Genomic DNA, 22,047 nt, shown 5'->3' with positions numbered 1-22,047 from the left:
AAAACAAATGTGGCAGAGAATGGTGGCTCATGCCTGTAATCCCAGCACTTGGGGAGGTCAAGATGGGAGGGTTGCTTGAAGCCAGGAGTTTGAGACACCAGTCTGGGTGACATAGACCCCATTCTACAAAAAATAAAAATAAAGAAATTAGTTGGGTGTGTGGTATGTGCCTGTAGTCCCAGCTACCTGAGAGGCTGAAGCAGCAAGATTGCCTGAGCCCAGGAATTTCAGGCTGCAGCAATCTATGATCACACAGCTGTACTCCAGCCTTCGCGATAGAGCAAGACTTTGTCTTAAAAACACATGTGCACACACACACACACACACACACCCCACACTCCAAATGTTATATATCAGGGAGATGTTGGCTTTTCATAGTTTTATAATTAGTTGGTTTGTGTGTTCACTTTTTAAAACTAGGTCAATAACTTTATCTTCCTGCTTTTTCCTCACAGCCCTGCCAAGCCCAAACATGTGGAACTAAATCTTAAAACCCCTAAGAATCCTGACAGTTTGGGAAATGAGCACAATCCATTTAGCCAGCCAGTTCACAAAGGCAACACTGCCACCAAAATCTCCTTATTTGAAAACAAACGGGCAAACAGTAGCCCAAGACACACTGACATTCGAGGCACAAGGAACACTCCTGCCTCTAGTAAAACGTTTGTTGGGAGGGCGAAGTTGAATTTAGCCAAAAAAGCCAAAGAAATGGAGCAACCTGAAAAGAAAGTAATGCCAAACAGTCCCCAGAATGGTGTGCTGGTGAAGGAAACTGCTGTAGAAACCAAAGTTACTCTCTCAGAAGAAGAGATTCTACCAGCAACCGGAGGAATGAATGGAGACCCTTCTGAGAATCAAGCTCTTGGTCCTCAACCTAACCAAGATGATAAAGCAGATGTGCAAATAGATGCTGGCTGCCCTTCAGAACCAGTGGCTTCTGCTCTGATTCCTGTCAAAGATCATAAGCTCTTAGAGAAGGGCTCAGAGGCTGCAGACAGCAAAAGACTTGTACTTGAAAATGTAACCAATGCAGCACAAGACATCCCCATCACTGTGGATACCAAAGATTTACCTCCAACAGCCATGCCAAAGCCACAGCATACATTTTCTGACTCACAGGCCCCTACTGAGTCATCTCCTGAGCCTTCTCTTTCACTGTCTGCACCCACTCCTGGGGATATTGCCAAAGACACATGTGTTCAATCGCCCATAAGCAGTTTTCCGTGCACTGATCTAAGAGTGTCAGAAAATCATAAAGGATGTGTTTTGCCTGTGTCTCATCAGAACAATGAGAAAATGCCACTTTCAGAACTTGGAGGAGAGACAAACCCTCCTTTGTCCACAGAGCACAGTCCAGAAGCTGTGGGAAGTGAGTGTCCATCCAGAGTCCTCGTCCAGGTCAGGTCCTTCGTGCTCCCCGTGGAGAGCACCCAGGATGTGAGCTCCCAGGTCATCCCAGAGAGCTCTGAAGTTAGAGAAGTGCAGTTGCCAACTTGTCACAGTAATGAACCTGAAGTGGTTTCCGTTGCAAGTTGTGCTCCCCTACAAGAGGAAGTACTGGGCAATAAGAGCATGTCACCCGAACACTCTCATTGCACAGCAGAGCTCGCGGCAAAATCTGGCCCACAAGTCGTGCCACCAGCATCAGAGAAAACTTTGCCTATTCAGGCTCAAAGTCAGGGCAACAGAACACCCCTGATGACTGAATCTAGTCCCACCAACTCTCCCAGCAGCGGAAATCACTTAGACACTCCTCAAAGGCCAGATCAGACTGTTAGACATGGCCGGAATAGCCCTGCTGGTCTTTTGAACATTTCTGCTGGTAGTGATGACAGTGTATTTGATTCTTCTTCTGATATGGAAAAATTCACTGAAATTATAAAACAGATGGATAGTGCAGTTTGTATGCCCATGAAAAGAAAGAAGGCCAGGATGCCAAACTCTCCTGCTCCTCACTTTGCCATGCCTCCTATTCACGAAGACCATTTAGAAAAGGTGTTTGATCCCAGTGTGTTTACCTTTGGTTTGGGGAAGAAGAAGGAAAGTCAGCCAGAAATGTCCCCGGCTTTACATTTGATGCAGAGCCTTGACACAAAATCCCAACTGAGACCCAAACGTGCATCTGCTGAACAGAGTGTCCTCTTCAAGTCCCTGCACACCAACACTAATGGGAACAGTGAGCCTCTGGTGATGTCAGAAATCAATGACAAAGAAAACAGGGACATCACAAGTGGTGGCATTAAGAGATCGAGACTAGAAAAAAGTGCACTTTTCTCAAGCTTGTTATCTTCCTTACCACAAGACAAAATCTTTTCTCCTTCTGTGACATCAGTCAACACTATGACCACGGCTTTCAGTACTTCTCAGAACGGTTCCCTATCTCAGTCTTCAGTGTCACAGCCCACGACTGAGAGTGCCCCGCCCTGTGGTTTGAAAAAAGAACAGTCAAATCTACCCGACAACTCCTTAAAGGTCTTCAATTTCAACTGGTCAAGTACATCACACTCCAGTTTGAAAAGTCCAAGCCACATGGAAAAATACCCACAAAAAGAGAAAACCAAAGAAGATAAAGAAGATCTGGATTCACGAAGCAACCTACACTTGCTGGAAACTAAATTTTCTGAATTTTCGAAACTGAAGAACAATGATATGGAAAAGGCTAATCATACTGAAAATGTTCTTAAATCAAACTTGCCAAACTGCGGAAACAGTGACACCGACTTCATGGGTCTTTTCAAATCAAGCCGGTATGACCCAAGCATTTCTTTTTCTGGAATGTCATTATCAGACACAATGGTAAGTAGCAATGTATTATTATTTATTTGGGATATTTATAAAGCAAGGGAAGAGAGCGATGATGAGCAACTCCTGTTATTCTTTTAGAAATGGTTAAGCTCATGTGCTATAGTTTTTATTCATTCATCACATATTTGAAAACCTGCAATGTACAAGAGACTGTTAGAGGGCAAGAAAAAAAATGTACTCAGAATCTTCACTGAAGGCCTCTGTAGTCTTGCAGGGAGATAAAGCTACAAATGTTTTAAGGCACATGATCTTTTTTTTTTTTTTTTTTCCGAGACAGTCTTGCTCTGTTGCCCAGGCTGGAGTGCAGTGATGCAATCTCAGCTCACTGCAACCTCCGCCTCCTGGGTTCAAGTGAGTCTTCTGCCTCAGCTTCCCTAGTAGCAGGGAATACAGGTGCATGCCACCACGCCTGGCTAATTTTTGTATTTTTGGTAAAGACTAAAAATACAAATACGGGGGTTTTACCATATTGGCCGAGCTGGTCTCAAACTCCTGACCTCGTGATCCGTCTGCCTCGGCCTCCCAAAGTGTTGGGATTACCTGGTGTGAGCCATCTTGACTGGCTGGCACGTGATCTTTTAAGGCACATGTGAATTTATATGTGTTATTATGAAAGATATAGGTAAACTTTTGGAGTTCAGAGACAGACAAGATGCTTTTTCTTACCTATTCTATGTAAAAATGCTCAGTGCCATACTTAGAATTCTGAAGATTTGTGAAGCAGCTTCCTCTATTTGGGAAGTCCTCAGCCAGGGAAACTTTTTCTTAATCCTTATCTCTGTGAGATTCACTCTTTGTTCCCATAGGTAGCAATGGGTATTTATCCTATGCAATTGAGAAAGTATTTTCTCTTTATTGGGAATTAGTTTTCATTAGGGAAATATTTTCTTCCCCTGCAAAGCTGTGGGGAGTAAAGAATTTTGGTTTTCATTGGATCTTAAATATTAGAAGACAGCAAAACATGATTTTGGGGAATAATTTTGATTTCTGCATCTTTTTTTATCTCTCTTCAGAAGATGTTTACTTTACTCAGTGTTTGATGTGAATTTGTGCCTTTTTGTTACCAAGCTTATTTAAGTTAAGTGAGGACTATGAGAAAGGAAGGTGGGATATGAGTTTAGTGATCAGCTCTGCCAGGCTAGAAGCCTTAGTGTGGCTTGTATTCTAGTGGTTCGTCCTGTGAACCCAGCTATCTGGCAAGTGTGGACTGCAATCCAGCCCAGTTTATCCAGGCAGAAAATACCTTGCACTTTTCCTGGTCTGTACGGGGTACTGCAGCATAGTTCAATGTATTATATTGGTCCTGTCAGAGAATGTGATGTTGCAAGCTCTTTCAAAATATATGGTTGGGTTTCCAGCAGAGGTGCAGATCCCTTTTTCATGTGATTTCATAAACTTTCGTAAAGTTTGGGTAAAGTTTGGTTTTCAGATGTTTGGTGTTAGGACCCTTTACATTTAAAAATGATTGAGAACCCCAATGAGCTTTTGTTTGTATGGGTTCTGCCTATCAGAAATGATTATATTAGAAATGATTGCTGAGAAAATTGTAAAACACCAGAACATACAAGTGCACACTGCAGCAGTGCTCAGAGCAATGATGCCATCACACATCATGGAGCCTTGTACTCCACTGGACATTTGAGAGAGAGATGAAAAAGGCAGATGACCTCTTCTTATTATGAAAATAGTTTTGATCTCATGGACTACCTGAAAGGATCTTGGAGACCCCTCAGTGGCCTCTGAACCACACTTTGAGAACCACTCCTATAAACAAATAAGACTGAATCAGCCTATGGTACCCAGAAATCATAAAATTCTTAACTGTTTCTCTCAAGCACAAAATTTCCACTGGTCCACTTCCCATTCATTACTGCTTTGTTCTTTTTAATTGTTCTTAGATCACTTTCCTTATTTAACTACAGTCTGACAAAGCTGATAACAGAATATACAGTTTCCTTATAAAAATCAAGTCAAATGACATAAAAAGGAAAAATAAAATCTTTATACTTTTTCTAGTCCTTTTTATGATTAAAAAATAATGGCCTTTCTTTAGGTCCTGGGCTTTTGTTGATTGGATAACTATTCAATCATGAAGGTTTTACCTGAATTTTGTTTTAAATTTTAGGCTTTTTCTTCATTTTATCTACTTCTAGTGTATATATATGCATAAATAGGTATATACCATTTGGCTTCTGATAATGCTCTAGGGGGGCCCTTATGGACTTTTTTTTTTTAAGAGACAGAATCTTGCTCTGTCACCCAAGCTAGAGTGCAGTGGCACGTTCTTGGCTCCCTGCAACCTCTCCAGCCTTCCAGGTTCAAGCAATTTTCATGTCTCAGCCTCCCAAGTAGCTGAGATTATAAGTGAGCACCACCACGTCCGGCTAATTTTTGTATTTTTAGTAGAGACAGTGTTCTGCCATGTTGGCCATGCTGGTCTCGAACTCCTGACCTCAGGTGATCTGCCCACCTCGGCCTCCCAAAGTGCTGGGATTACAGGTTTGATCCACCGCACCCCAGCCTTTTGTGGTCTTCTGGGCATATCACACTCTGGTGTGATGCAAGAGCAGTCAGAGCAAAGGCAGTTCCTAAAATAGGCATCCTGGTCAGCATTGAAAGTAGTTCGTGTTTTGTAATATTTTAACATATATAATTACTATTTTATTATCTTATGCATTTCTGGTCTTACTGGTCTTGTCAGATGGTCTTGAAAATGATTAGTTTTGGAAACATATTAAAATGCATTTTGTCTATCAAAAAAGCAGGATTAGGCCAGGCTTGGTGGCTCACACCTATAATCCCAGCACTTTGGGAGGCCGAGGCAGGCAGATCAGGAGGTCAAGAGATCGAGACCATCCTAGCCAACATGGTGAAACCCCATCTCTACTAAAAGAAAAATACAAAAATTAGCTGGGCTGGTGGCATGCACCTGTAGTCCCAGCCACTCAGGAGGCTGAGGCAGGAGAAACGCTTGAACCCAAACGGAGGTTGCAGTGAGCCAAGATGACGCCATTGCACTCCAGCCTGGTGACAGTGAGACTCCATCTCAAAAGAGAAAAAAGGGGGATTAAATATACTATGTGCAATGAACATTATGAAATATACCATATATACCGTAAACACTTCTGTTTAGACTAGTGGTTGTTATATGATTATAGATTTACTATGAGAAAACAATATTTGTATGGATTCAGATAGGGTATATATATGAACACAAAATTGATTCTGCTCTTTCTAGGTAAGTGATTAATATATTATAATTTCTCTTTATTTGATATGATACTGATATTATTTGAATTAGAATTTCTTAGCTGAGTTCTTATTCTGTGAACTGACAAGAAACATATGTGCCCTGAATTTTCTAGCGTTGGTGGAAATAGCCTAGACATTTAAATTAGGAGAAATTGCAATGGCAAATTCAGGTAGAGGTGAAAAAAACCTTAATTTAAAAGTATAAACTCGAATTTTAATACAACTTTAGCATCGATTAGAGTGGACGTTTCAAAATCAATACAGTGTGGGATAAGTGTGACCTACCTAGAGGATCATGGGTGGAAAAAGAAGATTGTTATGTGAAGTTGTAATTATTTGTTGTTTTTTTGTTCATCTGATTACAGACACTTAGAGGAAGTGTCCAAAATAAACTCAATCCCCGACCTGGAAAGGTAAGATTATTTTCTGTTTCTAGCCTTGATTCTATTTTGGTCTGATAGAGCATAACAAATTGTGCTACCACTTTCGTTTTATGCAGGTAGTGATATATAGTGAACCTGATGTCTCCGAGAAGTGCATTGAAGTTTTCAGTGACATTCAGGATTGCAGTTCTTGGAGCCTCTCTCCAGTGATACTCATAAAAGTTGTTAGAGGATGGTAAGAATGGCACTTTAAGTTCCTGATGTCGAATGTTTGTCTTTTGCATGCTTGATTACCTTTTTAGTCCTCACTACTAGTTTAAAATTATGGCTTTAGCAATGGAAAGCACAGGAAATACTACTCATGGTAAGATAAGGGATTCATATCTTAACAATGTCATTTTAAATCATGTTTCTGATTATAGCAGTGATACATGTTTATGGGAGAAAAATCAGAACAGTACAGTAGAACAAGCTTCTTTTTCCCATGTTTCCCCATAATATTGCTTTGAACTAATCATAAATCAGGGCCCATAACATACTTTTGGTTGATGACCTTTAAATGAGGTTGATAAGAATTGCATTAGTCGTGTTGATAGACCAGAAAGGACTTTTAAAAAATCTATAAGGAAACTTGAGAACACGTAGGAAAAGGCAAAGTAAAGAAACAATAAGGAAAAAAAATCTATAAGGAAAAACAAAAACAATCTATAAAGGCATTTTTCTAATTTTTTAATGACAGTTCAGTGCAGCACTAACTTAAAATTTAATTTGCTTTCCAATATTTCCACAAAAGATTGTTTTGGTTAAGTAAAGAAACTAGTGAAAAAAAATAAATATTTTGACAGTTTCTGAAATCATTTTATCAACTTCATTGCCTCTTGGAGACACACAGGAAGCTGAGTAGAGAAAGGCAGCTTAAAAAAAGAAATAGCTGATCTGGCATAATACTTATCTTTTGATGCCTATTTGTAAACTTGTTTGAAATAAAGAGGGTAGACCTCTGGATGTTTATGGATTTAAAAATTCATAAGCTTTTCTTTTGGTCTCCATTTGATTAAATATGCAGCAGCTTTCCTGTTAGATTTCTAGGTATTTTTTCTTAATATTTTTTTCCTATGTATCCAACATAGTCATGAGAAAAACAAGTTTTGCTTTTATTCTTAAATTTGAAGACAAATGCTATTTTAATTGCTGGAGAATTGGCCACTAATATACAATATATAATAGTGGCAATTTTTTACATAAATTTTGTTTTTATAGAACAGTACTTTTTCCTTTCTTTTGCAGCTTTTGTTGGCTTCTTTTTCTTGAAAGCGTAAGCATTTACACTGCCATACGTTGACATGAGGTTTTTCTTTAGCGTTTGGCTGTTGTTCGGAAGAATATTGTTAAAATGCTTTCCATTATCATATCTATAGTCTTTTGTACCAACATATTCATTGATATGACTGTAATATGTAAGTTAAAATCTCTCTAAGAGAAATGTTTTCTACACATATGAAGAGACAAAACTACACATATGATGGCTCATGCCTGTAATTCCAGCACATTGGGAGGCTGAGGTGGGCAGATCACTTGAGACCAGGAGTTCAACACCAGCCTGGCCAACATGGGGAAACCCCGTCTCTACTAAAAATACAAAAATTAGCCTGGCTTGGTGGCACATTCCTGTAATCCCAGCTACTCGGGCAGCTGAGGCAGGAGAATTGCTTGAACCTGGGAGGTGGAGGTTGCAGTAAGCCGAGATCGCACCACTGCACTCTAGCCTGGGCAACAGAGCAAGACTCTGTATCAAAAAAAAAAAAAAAGAGAGACAGAAAAAAACAAAAAAAACTACAGTAAACATCCATGTATCTGACATATTATCATTTATAAGTCCCCACCACCTGGCAATTACTTGGAACATTAGTAGCTCTATAGCGTCCAGATAGATAACTCCAAAGTTCTCTAAGATCCTGATATAGTTCATGAGTTATCAGAGACTTAATTATACCCAGTAAAATATTAGTGTTAGGGAGAGTTTAAGCTATTTTAATTGCTAGATAATTAGCCACTAATATACTATATATATAATGGCAATTAGCCAGGATATTTGAGTAATCAAAGCCTCTCTCACCAAGACTGGCTAATGGTTTTGCTGTGTTTTATTGTTAGTTGGATTTTGTATGAGCAACCAAATTTTGAAGGACACTCCATTCCCTTAGAAGAAGGAGAATTGGAACTCTCTGGTCTCTGGGGTATAGAAGACATTTTGGAAAGTCACGAGGAAGCAGAGTCTGATAAGCCAGTGGTGATTGGTTCCATCAGACACGTGGTCCAGGTAGGTTGCGGTAAATCTGGATTTTATTCAACAAATATTTATGGATTCGTACTTAAAGGGAAATGTTCATTTCACGAAATAAGTGATTGGGAAACATATTTGGTGCCTTATGGATGTATTTTCTGTATTTTAAGTTTACTTGTACACTTTAAAGAATTTAAAAAGAAATATAATTGGTTAGATAATTTTTCACAATAAACCCTTAAGGTAAATCTTTTATGCCTGTCCTTCTGTTCCCATCTTCCAAATATATTTTACCTGATAACTTGGTTTAAATGAGTTCTGCATCTATGAACAGATTTTTCATTTACTTAGTGTTTTTGTTTGCTGTATGAGTTGTGATTACTTTGAGTGGTTTTTAGGAATTCTATTTTGGAAAAATAAATAATCCAAAAATAATTTGGTTGATCAACTCTAGAATTTCATGTGGATTTAACAAAATATTACTTGCTCTATTTGAGGCCACTTTATGGATGAGGTAAAATTTCTTGGTTTCTTGTTATTTGATGAGAAAAGTGTTGTCAGAGTCTTTCTTTGTGGCTCTTGGGATTTGATGATTCTTTACCTTAAAAATGCAATTAATGGTGTCTTCTAAGTAGAAAATTAAAATCCCAAGTTTTAATGGAGACGAGTGTCAAGATGCAATACAGAGAAAAGGAACATTCTGACGTGAGAATGAGTAAAGATGAGTAACAGTTTTGGCAGAGGAAAGCGTCGCCTACTTCCTGGGTCAACATTTCTGAGTAACTTAGGTGGTAATCGGTATGCTAAATGATTTATCTTGTATTTGTTTTAAGTATATAATATGAGAAGACTAAGTAAGACTTGAGAAACCCTGTTTCAAAATGTCCTCATTAATGGAATATTTTGCCTAGAGTTTTTATTTACTGCTCAAATAATATTGGTAATAAAGCAATGTTTGAAAATATCATCTGATTCCCATCATGAAGTGCCCTCTCCCCCTTTATTTTTTGAATTTTCTACCCTTTGCTGGCCATATTCTAGTCTGCTTTTTCTGCAGTTGTAATCATAATACAGGGACAATGCTGTTCCACCTGTCTATCCTAACACTGTGGTTCTCAATCCTTTTTTTTTCTCTTTATACCACTTTCCTGAAAATCACACTCCCCTTGGTAACATCTTTGGGATTGGAACTGAGGAAGGTATCAGTCTGGTGGGGTGAGGATTTGGGTGCATTCAGGAAGATGGGGAAGGAAAACAAGATCTCTTGTTCTGTCTGATAGTAGCAGACTTACTGTAGCAAAAGCTTTTCATGTTACCCCAGGTTTAGGGTTTAGCTGAATATCATATTCCATTGAAACAATGCATTATTTATTATTTAGTACATAAATGAGGTACCACTATTTATTTGTTATTTCTTCTTTCAGTGAATCTTAAGGTTGTTTCCAGTTTTTTACTGTTATAAGTAATGCCATGAGAATGTTTTTGTGCATTTAATAATTTATAATTTTCTTTTGAGATGGAGTCTTGCTCTGTCACCCAGGCTGGAGTGCAGTGGTGCAATCTCGGCTCACTGCAACTTCTGCCTCCTGGGGGTTCAAGTGATTCTCCTGCCTCAGCCTCCAGAGTAGTTGTGATTACAGGCACATGCCACAATGCCCGGCTAATTTTTGTGTTTTTAGTAGAGATGGGGTTTTGCCATGTTGGCCAGGCTGCTCTTGAACTCCTGACCTCAGGTGATCTGCCCGCCTCGGCCTCCCAAAGGGCTGGGATTACAGGTGTGAGCCACTGCGCCTGGCCAGTAATTTATAATTTTCTAATTTGTTTCCTTGAGGTACATTTTTCTGAATGGTGCCATGTTAAAGGGTATGGTTATAGCTCCTGATATGTCATGGATTATATTTTCTTTACAGATCATGTGCATGGTTTCTTGAAACATAAACATAAGTCAGAGCATATATTTTAGAGGTTACCTTTTTAGTTCATTAGAGTTGTTCCTTTTGATAACATTTGAAAAGCCTCATCTGAGCTTATTCAGGTGTTAAAATTTCTTCTGTTGCTCAGTTTACCCAACTCAGCTGCACAGGTGAGGTTCAATAAATATTCCATTAATGCTTAGGCACTCGACCAGGTGAGGCCTTTTGAAGACTGTTTGGACCACAGATATGCGGGGCATGGAACAATGACCAAAGTACAGAGATTTGTAAATCACTATGAATGTGTGCTTTTGCTTTTATGACTTAGATCAAACCAATATCATAAAGGTTTACTCAGTCAAGGAGAGTTACCACAAATCAACAGAGGGCTTTATAGACACAAAACAGTGGCTGAGGAAGACTCCAAGAGCAGCCATTCTACAGACTAAAGTCTCCGTGCTTGGATAATTATATCAGAGCAAAGGAACCAAAACCCCAAACCAAGGAGGGTCAAGTGAGGATGAGAAAAATAAATATATTCCAAAACTCAAATAAAATACGTTTCTGATGATCTTTGCTTGAATGCAACACTGAGTTATATAACTAAAGCAAGTGTATCTGCCCCAAAATAGGTGGATTATTAGTTCATGGATGGAAACAGGAAAGGGCTAAAATGGCAGGTACTCTGTGAAATGTATTTGTATATTTAAAGCTCATTTTGATTAGTTGTAAGAAGAAGAAGAATGAGCTTACTAGAGAGTTAAATGTATGGTGCAATTCTTACTGTCTATGCATCTATATTTTTTCAGGATTACAGAGTTAGTCACATTGACTTATTTACTGAACCAGAAGGGTTAGGAATCCTAAGTTCCTACTTTGATGATACTGAAGAAATGCAGGGATTTGGTGTAATGCAGAAGACTTGTTCCATGAAAGTACATTGGGGCACGTAAGTATTTTTTTTCAAAGACAATTTTAATGAAGTTTTTTTGTGAGTGTAGTACTGGAAAAATGACTTAAGATACTCTGATTTGTCATCCTGTTACGTAATTATTAACTGTAAGGTATATTTTTGTAAGACACATAAAATTCTGGTTCTTTTGCACCTATGTTATGATTCATCTCTCTTAAAAATAATATAGATTTAATATAGGAAATGTTGGGGGAGGAATTGAATTTTTAATGTAAGGCTTTCCTTGTCACAGAGGAAGCTGATTTATTCAAAGCTGAGTAGCAGATTATATTTTCATGATGATTCAGAGGAGGTAATTCAAAGCACACGCCTCTGATATTTCTGGGGGGGGATGGAAGCCAGCACACATGGTACTTCCTTGAATATTTTCACACAATGCTGGTTCAAAGCCCCTAGGAGGTTGGTTTCACAAATCACAGGAAACAGCAAGAATATTTTGAAGGAAATGGGAATACCTCAGATAGGGGAGAAATGAGGATAGAAAGTACAGACTGCAATACTAAAGAATGTGGTCTCCAAGGTGAAGCACAAAGCCCCGCGGCACGTGAAAGACATTCACTGAGATGCAGGAAAAAACACGAAAGCTTCTTTCTATTTGATTAAAGTCTCCACCTCTTAAGATTTTATTTTTGTATATGTTTTCTAATATGCATAATGTATTAGTTCAGTGGTAATGTATATAATTTATAAATATTCATATATTCAGAGAATGCTGAAATGTTTTTACTAATGGTTTAGACAGTCAAAAAAGTTTACAGTCTGTCCCTAAAGTGGTATGGAGTATCTCCGCAGTGAACAATGGAGTATCTCCGCAGTGAACAATAAGGCACTCCTTAATCATGCTTTTTGCATTCTATTTATTACTAAAAGTCTCGGTTTGCCATTGTTCATATCTTAGAAAAACGATTTGATTGTGCAAAATGTAGGAATAGGATCAGTTACAGATCACAGAATCTGATTTTTGATCCTCAGAAATCAGAAACTAAAAACTTCTAGGCAACTTAACAGGAAGTGTGGCTATTGAGAACTGGTAGCAGCTATCCTTGAGTAGTTGGAAGGTGGTCATATAGAAGAGATATTAGACTTGCTCTCTGTTATTCCGTAGCAGGTCCCAGGAAAAACCAGTAGAAATGAGAGAGATGGATTTTGACTTGACCCAGGGAAGAACTTTCTGATGGTTAATACAGTTAAAATGGAAGTGGCTGCCTTGTTAGGTGGAGAGTTTCTCATCGCAAGGGGTATTCAAGTAGAGGATGGACAAGAATTTATCCAGGGCTTTGTAGGGGAAGGAAAGTATGAGTTAGATACCTCCTTTATGACAGTTTGTTCATTTATTTATTTACTTTTAACATTTTGAAATACAACACACCTAGAAAAAAGTTCACAGAAGGTAAATGTACACTTAAACAAATAAAGTGAGCACCCAAGTAGACACCACTTGAGCCAAGAACTGGAACATTACCAGCACTCCAGAAGCCCGAGGGTGTTCTTTCCCTATGGCAGCCCCTCTCAGAAAACAACCTCCCTCTCCCAGAAGAGTAAAAAAATGGCAAGGGAAGACTATAGTGATGGTTCGTCAATATACAAAGGTGTAGTTATTAGGGCAGAATTTGGGGTGTAGAGAATAATGTTCATTTAAATATCTCCTCTTGATGTATAAAGTTATTTTCCAAGGGTAGTATACATTTTACTGCTTCTTAAATTATTTTTAATTGACACATAATAATTGCACATATTTATGGGGTACAATGTGATGTTTTGATACACGTGTACATTGCATAATGATCAAATCAGGGAAATTAGCAAATCCATCACCTCAAACACGTGTTATTTCTTTGTGGTGAGATCATTCAGAATCCTCTCTTCTAGCTATTTTGAAATAATCAAAAATATTATTGTTAATCATAGTTACCCTACTGTGCAATAGAACACCAGAACTTATTCTATTGTATATTTTTACCACATTTTCTTTATTTTTTCATCTGTTGATGGACACTCAGGCTGATTCTGTATCTTGGCTATTACGAATAGTGCTGCAATAAACATGCACGTGCACGTATCCTTTGACATACTTGATTTCATTTCCTTTGGATATATACTCAGTAGTGAGATTGCAAGATCACACAGTAGTTCTAGTTTTAATTTTTTGAGGAGCCTCCATACTGTTTTCCATAGTGGCTGTGCTAATTTATATTCCCATCAATAGCGTGGGAGAGTTCCCTTTGCTCCACATCCTTACCAACACTTGTTATATTGTGTCTTTTTGATAATAGCCTTTCTAACTGGAGTGAGGTGGTATCTCATTGTGGTTTTGATTTGCATTTCCCTGATCTTGAGTGATGTTGAATATTTTTTCATATACCTCTCGGCCATTTGTGTGTCTTCTTTAGAGAAATGTACTGCTTTTAGCATACATTTTGAGTTACATCAGTTGGTACCCTGTAGTCCTTAAAAGGCTCTGAAATTTTTAAAGGTGGTGAATTTAGAAGTAGAAATTAGGAAAGGCTTTTATTTCCTCTGCATACCCTGTCAAAATATGACAAGAAATTGGGACTTTAACAAATATAAACCCAAAAGAGTATCTATGAGATGTATTAAGTATATTCAGTAAATCTGTTAATCAAGCATCTACCAAGTGCCAGGTGCTTTTCTAGTCACTGGGAATACAGCAGTGAAGACATAAAATGATGTTCCCACTCTCCTGGAGCTGTCAGTCTAGTAGGAATAAACAACACAAATATATATATAATGTGTCAGATGGCAAAGGCTACAAGAAACATAAATTACAGAGAGGGGCAGGTATGTTGCTATTTTAGATGGGGTGGCTAGTAAAGGACTCTGGTGACATTTTAGGCAGGGACTGGCAGGAAGTGAGGGAGTCTGCCCTGGAGCTAGCTGAGGGAAGAGGGGCAGGGAGCCAGTCCCAGAGAGGAAGCACACCATTTGCAAAAGCCCTTCTGGGCATGCTTGGGCAATAGCTAAGAGGCCAAGGTGACTGAAGCTGAGTGGACTAGGAGGTTAGGATAGGAGAGGGCTCAGGTCACATCTGGCCTTTCAGGCCTTGGGGAGGAGGATTTAGATTTTCTCTAAGTGGCATGGAAAATCATTGGAGAATTTTGATCTAACTTGTGTTATTAACAGAAGGATCAGCCTGACTGTTCGTATAGAAAATAATCTATAAAGAGGCATAGTGGAAGCCAAGAAACCACATAGGATGCACTCGCAATCATACAGCCAAGAATGGATGGTGGCTTAGATATGCAATGGTGGTGGTGGGAAATGGTCAGACATTGGATGCATTTTGAAGGTAGAACTAACAGCATTTCTGACAGATTGTGTGTGGTGTATGAGGGGCCGAGACAGCCCAGGGTTTGGAACCCCAACACTTATTGAGACGAAGAAGACTTGGAGGAGCAGGATAGGAGAGAGTGAGATTCAGGAGCTCAGTTTTGGACAGGTTAAGGCTGAGATGCCAACTGCAAATTCAAGTAAGTGGGCAGGAAGGTGACTAGGTGTGTGAGGCTGGAGTTCAGGGGAGAGGCTGGAGGCATAAATTTAGGAGTCATTGACATAGAGAATGCATTTAAACCAGGCACAGGACACGGTCACAAAAGGGAGTGGGTGTAGTTAAGGGAAGAGAAGGCACTTTTGTATTTAAAGACTGGGAAGAAAAGTGGAAATCTAAGCAAAAGAAAATGCCTTCATCTCTTGCTGCCTTTAATTTTTTTACATGAAATAAGTCTATACACTTTTTTTTAAAGAATTAATGTCAGGTTGAGAAACATCACTTTCCTTAGAAAAGAATGAAAAAGGCATCTGCTATCATATTTTAATCAGTGTCTGGAGGGTGCCATGACTCAGGCTTGGCTATGTTGAAGCACATTAAGCTACCTTAAATGATATTTCTTACCTTTCCAGTATGTTTAGTTTTGTCTCCTAGGTGGTAGTTACGAGCCTGTCACAGTGTACAATTTATGACAGGTTTGTGTCATGATGGGCATCTTTTTTTCTGGCTGTTTATTTCTGTTGTCATTAGGATAGTGGAACACTGCCTCGGATATTAATTCAAAGTTTGGGCTCGTTGAACTTGGTTGGTGAGCTTAGACACCAGGTCATTAGTGTTTTTATAGATCTCAAAGGAAAGCCTCAAGGGGTTGAGAAGATGTAACTGATAGTAAGCACTCAAGCTCATTTTGCTTCTGCTGATGCACCAGTTCCCCTGAAGTGGGATAAGAAGTCTTTGCTGTGGAGGGAACTCCTGAGGAATCCATTAGGTGATTTATTCCAGGGCCCATTCACTCTAGATTAAGCTCTTCTACTCATATACAAAATAAGGATATTACCTGTCTTGTCAAATTCTTATTTGAGGAGATGAGTAATTTCTAACTAAATTTGCCCTTCAGATTCTGTTGAGAGTAATTTGTTTTTAAATCTTTCTTTTAAGCAGCTGGCTAATCCTAGCACCCATCCTCCCAGAAGTAAAAGTAGAAGTGGGGGTTAGTATATTTATAACAAACAAAAGCAAAGAAGTTTAGAACTTCAAAGGGAGTATAAAGATGATCTGGCCCAACACCATCATTTGACTGAGGAAGACAAGCTTTAGTCACTTTCTCCAGACTAGGGTTAGCTGTTAGCAGAATGTGTACTAGAATGCAGGTGTTCTAAAGTCAAGGAACTTCTTTTTTAATGGACAAACATTATTTGATCATTTTTACTGTGTAATATTTGACATATACAGAAGAATATATGTATATATGTGAACTATGAAGCCCAATAATAAAACAATCCCCCGTGGACCCACCACCCAACTTACGACCTAGACCATTACCAACATTGCTACAGAACCTGGTGTAGCGCACCCTGGTTACACATGTAACCACACTCCTAAGATTACTCAGATTGATGGGTACATCTGTATGTATTTTTTTCATTGCTGTGTAATATTCACTGTATATTTCATTGTGGAATATACCATATCAGAGCCCAATTTTTTATTATAAAAGTTTTCAAACATACAGAAAAGTAGGAAGAACAGTTCAGTGAACACCAGTGTACCATTCACTTTTACCCAATAACTGTTAACATTTTGCCATATTTGTGTTATCATTTTTCTGAGCACTTGAATGTACATTGGAGATATCATGACCCTTCATCCATATAGGATTCAGCCTGACTCTCTTTCTAATGATATTCTCCTGCATAACTATCATTATTACATCTGAGAAAATTCACAAGGTGTCCATGATAATATCTGTTCTATAGCCCATCACCAAATGTTCCCAATTGCTTCAGGAATGTCTTATAGATTTGCGTTTTCAAATCAGAATCCAATCAAGGTTCATACAATGCATTTGATTGTTCTGTCTCTTTAAGTCTCTTTTTAAAAATCTCTAAAATACCTCATCTTTGTTTCCCAAGCCACTAACTTTTAAAAAGATTTAGGCCAGCTGTTTTAGAGAGTGTGCCACATTCTAGTTTTGTCTGAGTGTTCCCTCATGCTACTATTTAGCTTGTTCTTCTGTTGCCTGAATTTCCTATCTACTATGGCTTAGGTCCCGAGGTATGGTTAGGTTCAGGCCAAACAGTTTTGGCATGGATACTTCGTATAGGTAGCGCCATATATTTACGTTGCATCACAGCAGGTGGCACATGCTAACTAGCTTGCCCATTAGCAATACCAAGTTTGATTGCTTGGTTAAAGTGGTACCTCCTCCATCTTTCCATTGTAAAGGTTCATTTTCCCCTTTGAAATTCACAGCCCCCTCTCTTGTGAATAACCTCAAAGTCAGTACATTCATATTTAATTTTTCAAGTATCCAGTTGGTTTCTGTGAATGGCCAATATTCATGGACAGCCATATCTAGGGAACAAAACTTAAGATCCATCTGGAAGTGCTGTTTTTGGTTTAAGAACAAGTGAACAAGATAAGACTGATTTTTCTTGTGTGACTCAAGGGGTATTTCTAAAAGAGTAATTAGACAAATATTTTTAATAAACAGATGGCCATTATTACTTTAACAATATTAATTTGTAGGTATACATTTGTCTGTTTAAGAAAATAAGCTTGGACTTTATAATCATACTGTTTGTTACGTACAACTATAAAGTTGTACTTTTTAATCTATATTGGCAAAAGCTTATGACCTAAGTGCATGGGAAAATAAAAGATTACCTTTAGAAACTGAAATAACACTGCCTGGAGATAGTTTCCCCCTCTCCTGATGGCCTCATAAATAATGTATCTTATTGGAACAGAATTTAGAAAAAGTGAATCATACTCTGTATATGAGTTTTCAAATTCCAAAGTCCACCCAACATTAATAAATGTCTGTTTGAATTACCCCAGCAGGCCTTCAGCACTCATTTACTAAGGAAGAACTTTCAGAACAGCAGTCTTTTCAAATGCATTCATTTATGTGTTCAGTTTTTTCACAAATTCCCCTCTACCTAGAATGACTTTCCTCCATAAATGTTATGCAACTAAACCGCATGCTTCAACAAAAGTGAAATGTTTAGTATTAGATGAATAAATCCTCTTTGAACTCAAGCTATAGAAGGAAAAACTTAATGAAAAGGTCCTTTGGTAAGGATCATTTCAAAATCTCAGACCACTTGCTCATGAGCCATACATTCAGTTTATGAAAAATTAAGCTTTAAAGAAGTCAGACTTCGGAGCCTGCTTGGTACATACACATACCATAATGTGTTACAGAACTGCCATTATTTTGTTAAAGAAAAAATCCATGGGTAGTGTGCCTGTGATAACTTTGAGTTCCAGAATACATGTAGTGTATCCTTGGCTGTCATGCTTTAAACATAAGGAAGTTTAAAGTACCCTATTCTTAGCCTCTGTTTTCTTGTGCTTTAGAAGCATTACAGTAGTATTTAAAAGATAAGCCTCTTTTTTTCCTTAAGGTAACTTTTTTTTTGAAGCATAACATTTGTACAAAAAGGTTCATAAACCCTAAATATATAAGCTGAGTGAATTTTCACAAAGTGAATACGCAAGAGCAATCACCACTCAGATCAAGAAAAAGAACATTCCCAGCATCGCAGAAACCCCTTTCATTTGTGCGTCTTCCTAGTCATCTTCACGCCCTCTACCCAGCAACCATCATCCTGACTTCTAACACTGTAGTTCTGACCTCTTACCCATATCCCACACCTGGCCTCCCAACATTCATTCATGTGTGTGTTGTCAAATTATCAGTAGGAGCCTGGTTATAAATCACTGTATAATTAGAGAGTCTAGAGAAGTTACCAATTTATCCAGTGGAATCTTCAACAAAACCCATCGCCAAAAATGTGCCTTGGGCCAAAATTGGGAAGAAGAAAAAAGCAAAGAGGGAGGTGTCAGACCCATTTTGTTGGTAAAAGGTTTCATTTAGAGCCACTCTCTTCTTGGCATGGTGTTCTGGGGAACACAACAACATGGTGGAGTACCACGGCTAGGACATTTTAGTGAAACTCATCAAATTGGTGAGTGTAAGTGATCACTAAGAAGTCTATGTTTGTTTATGAAGTGGGTACATTAACCCCTCTCATATAGAAAACTCACTTCTTCAGCATCCTTACCTTCTTGGAACCCCTCCCAGGAACCAAGACATTTACAAGAAGACCTTGTAAACTTTAGAGACAGGGCTAATAGGCATGGTTTTCTGGTTTCCTGATTTCTGGCACGTTAGAGGAGGGTGGGGCTGCTGGTTCCCGACTGAAGCAGAAGCCACAGCTGACAAGCTGATAGAAGGGTGTGGTATTGAAAAGTCATAACAATCAGAACCAAGAACTCAAAAAACTTTGCAGCCTGGAAACAAGCAGTCCCACAGACCTTCAGAGCCCCCCGAGGACACCACTGTGCATTAAATAATGCTCACAGTGATGATCCTGAGTAACTGTGAAAAGAGTAAACTGTGTTCAGTGCACTTCCTGTAATGAGAAAAATTGCCATCACCAAAAAGATTAGGGCTGGGCATGGTGGCTCACACCTGTAATGCCAGCACTTTGGGAGGCTGAGGCTGAGGGATCACCTGAGGCCAGGAGTTCGAAACCAGCCTGGCCAACATGGTGAGACCCCCCCCCCACCCCCAGTAAAAAAAATGCAAAATGCAAAACTTAGTTGGGTGCAGTGATGTGTGCCTGTACTCCTAGCTACTTGGAAGGCTGAGGCAGGAGAATCGTTTGAACCAGGAGGCAGAGGTTGCAGTGAGCCGAGAGCAAGCCACTGTACTCCAGCCTGGGCAACAGAGTAAGACTCCGTCAAAAGAAAAAAAAAAATTGATTAGGAACCTGGATCTGGAATCGGCTTGAATCATTCCAGCCTTTCATACTCACAGCTGTGTGGCCTTGGGCACCTTACTTATCTATCTAACGGGGAACAACAGCATCTCTTCCTCATAGCATTGCTGTGAGGATTAGATGAAATTCTGAGTGGATTCCTTTTATGCTCTAGGGAGATGTTAGCTGTTACTAATGTTTGGCACCATGACAAATGATTAGGTGGAACTTAGGAGCAATTAATAATATAAATTAAAATAAGGGGACAAAGCCAGCCAAGGAGAAAAGTGAAAGATCAAGAAGAGGAGCATATAATGGCTTTATTTTTCCTTGAGTCTAGTGTGATTCTAACATCTAAGTCCAGCCGTTCATTGTGTGGGTCCATATCCTCTCCTGTTCTTTTCCTCTCATCCTGGGTACCAGACAGAAGGAAAAACTGAAACAAATGATGTGTTGGCTCCCTTTCTTTCCTTCCATGGTGGCTGTTTAGGTGGCTGATTTATGAAGAACCTGGATTTCAGGGTGTTCCTTTCATCCTGGAACCTGGTGAATACCCTGACTTGTCCTTCTGGGATACAGAAGCAGCGTACATTGGATCCATGCGGCCTCTGAAAATGGTAAAAATGAAATCCAAATGTTCTTGTGGTGATTCTTTGTCAGCTTGACATGGTAATTCACAGGGTGTGACTCTGAAGCAATAAAGCTGACTTTTAAGAAACAAATTTGTAGCAGATTGGACCTATTGCTTAATAGAAATTATGGAAACAGTAACTTGCTAGATGCTATAGATTAAAAAAAAGAAAAAAAAAAAAAGCAGGTAAGACTATGTCCTTTGTCTTTAAGGCATTCTCAGCCATGCAGACCTGCAGATGGGTGCACAAAGCTTCAGCCCAGTGTAGGTTTAACAAGTGAGGAAAGTGAAGAATTAAACATTGGTGGAAAAACAGGACAAAGATACATCCAATTCCAAGTTATGGGTGATGTGACAGAAAAGGGGGATAATTAGGAAAGCTTCATGCTAAATTAAATTCAGTCTTAAAAAATTAGCAGGATGATTTTTTAGACGGAGCTGTTGGTGAATGCACTGCGTGAGCCAGGGTGCAGCCTGGGAGAGAGAGAGCAGGGCACGCTGAGGACCGGCTCGGCTGCGCTGGGTGGTGGCTTGGGGGTCGCTGGGGCTGGACCAAATGAGTGTTGTCCTCCTGAGTATCTGCTGTGGAAGGAGCCTTGTGCTTCCTCTCCCTTGTCCCAGTGTCTTGCTTTGTTCTTTATCTCTTCCACTAGACTGTCAGCTTTGGGAGGAAGCAGGCCACATCTGTCTTGTCCCCAGTGTTGAGTGCAGTGTGTGCTGCAGCATAGAAGTTGTTCCCTAAGGACCCACGGCAAGATGAGGCTCCCAATACAAACATGTTTTTGAAACTGTACTTCGCACTTGGCTTCTGAGACAGTTTGAGACAAATTAGAAACTTAGAAAGACAATTTTTTTTTTTAATCTTAATTTTACCCCTCCTCCCAAAGTATTTGGTTTAATTATCTGTATGTTGGCTGGTCTTAATGCAAATGATTTGGGCTTTTGTTTCTAAAATGAAACTCACTTTCAAAGAACAAAGTTTTGTTATTTTTGTGAATGTATGAAAGAATTCATCCAGGTTTTAGGAGCAGTTTGTAATGATGATGAAAAATCTGCAAAGTCTATGGTGTTCGAACAGGATTACTTTTGAAAAGGTCATGTGCTTGGCTGTATAATCTCTGGGTTGCTGATAATATCAGCCACATTCCTTTTTTTTTTTTTTTTTTTTTTGCTTCCTTTTTTCATAAAAGGTAAGGAAACCAACACATTCTTTTATAATTATAGTTCATTTGGTGCCTTTGAGCATCCTTAGCAGCACCTTTTTCAAAAACTATTAAAGATACTAATTTTGAAAAAATCCACCTTTCCCATTGCTGATTTAAACTCTTGACCTATTTAATATTTTTGTGCAATATCTTTTTAATGTAACATCATTTCTCAGATTTTAGTGAGTTTGTTTGTAAAAAGCTTTTTATTTTGTAACAACCCCCCATAGACTCATCCTTTGGGATGTGTTAAATTTTATTTAACAGTTTATCTAGTTATTCCATGAGTCCTTCAGATCTTATTATGTGAACTTCAACACGTAATAG

At 38.8% G+C, this 22,047-nt stretch overlaps 1 protein-coding gene across 1 annotated transcript in view; it reads left to right on the top strand.

The window, feature by feature from the left end:
- CRYBG1 (crystallin beta-gamma domain containing 1) overlaps window positions 1–22,047 on the top strand; it is a 58,062-nt gene that overhangs the window by 7,166 nt on the left and 28,849 nt on the right. The window contains exons 2-7 of the mRNA XM_030929530.1: window positions 456–2,796; window positions 6,423–6,470; window positions 6,557–6,675; window positions 8,595–8,760; window positions 11,447–11,586; window positions 20,375–20,501. Of these exons, the coding sequence (XP_030785390.1) occupies window positions 456–2,796; window positions 6,423–6,470; window positions 6,557–6,675; window positions 8,595–8,760; window positions 11,447–11,586; window positions 20,375–20,501 (2,941 nt within the window). The remainder of the gene's footprint in view (window positions 1–455; window positions 2,797–6,422; window positions 6,471–6,556; window positions 6,676–8,594; window positions 8,761–11,446; window positions 11,587–20,374; window positions 20,502–22,047) is intronic.

Source organism: Rhinopithecus roxellana, chromosome 4 (genome assembly GCF_007565055.1).
Source record: "Rhinopithecus roxellana isolate Shanxi Qingling chromosome 4, ASM756505v1, whole genome shotgun sequence".
Classification (NCBI taxonomy): Eukaryota; Metazoa; Chordata; class Mammalia; order Primates; family Cercopithecidae; genus Rhinopithecus; species Rhinopithecus roxellana.
This window is presented reverse-complemented; position numbering and strand designations above follow the sequence as displayed.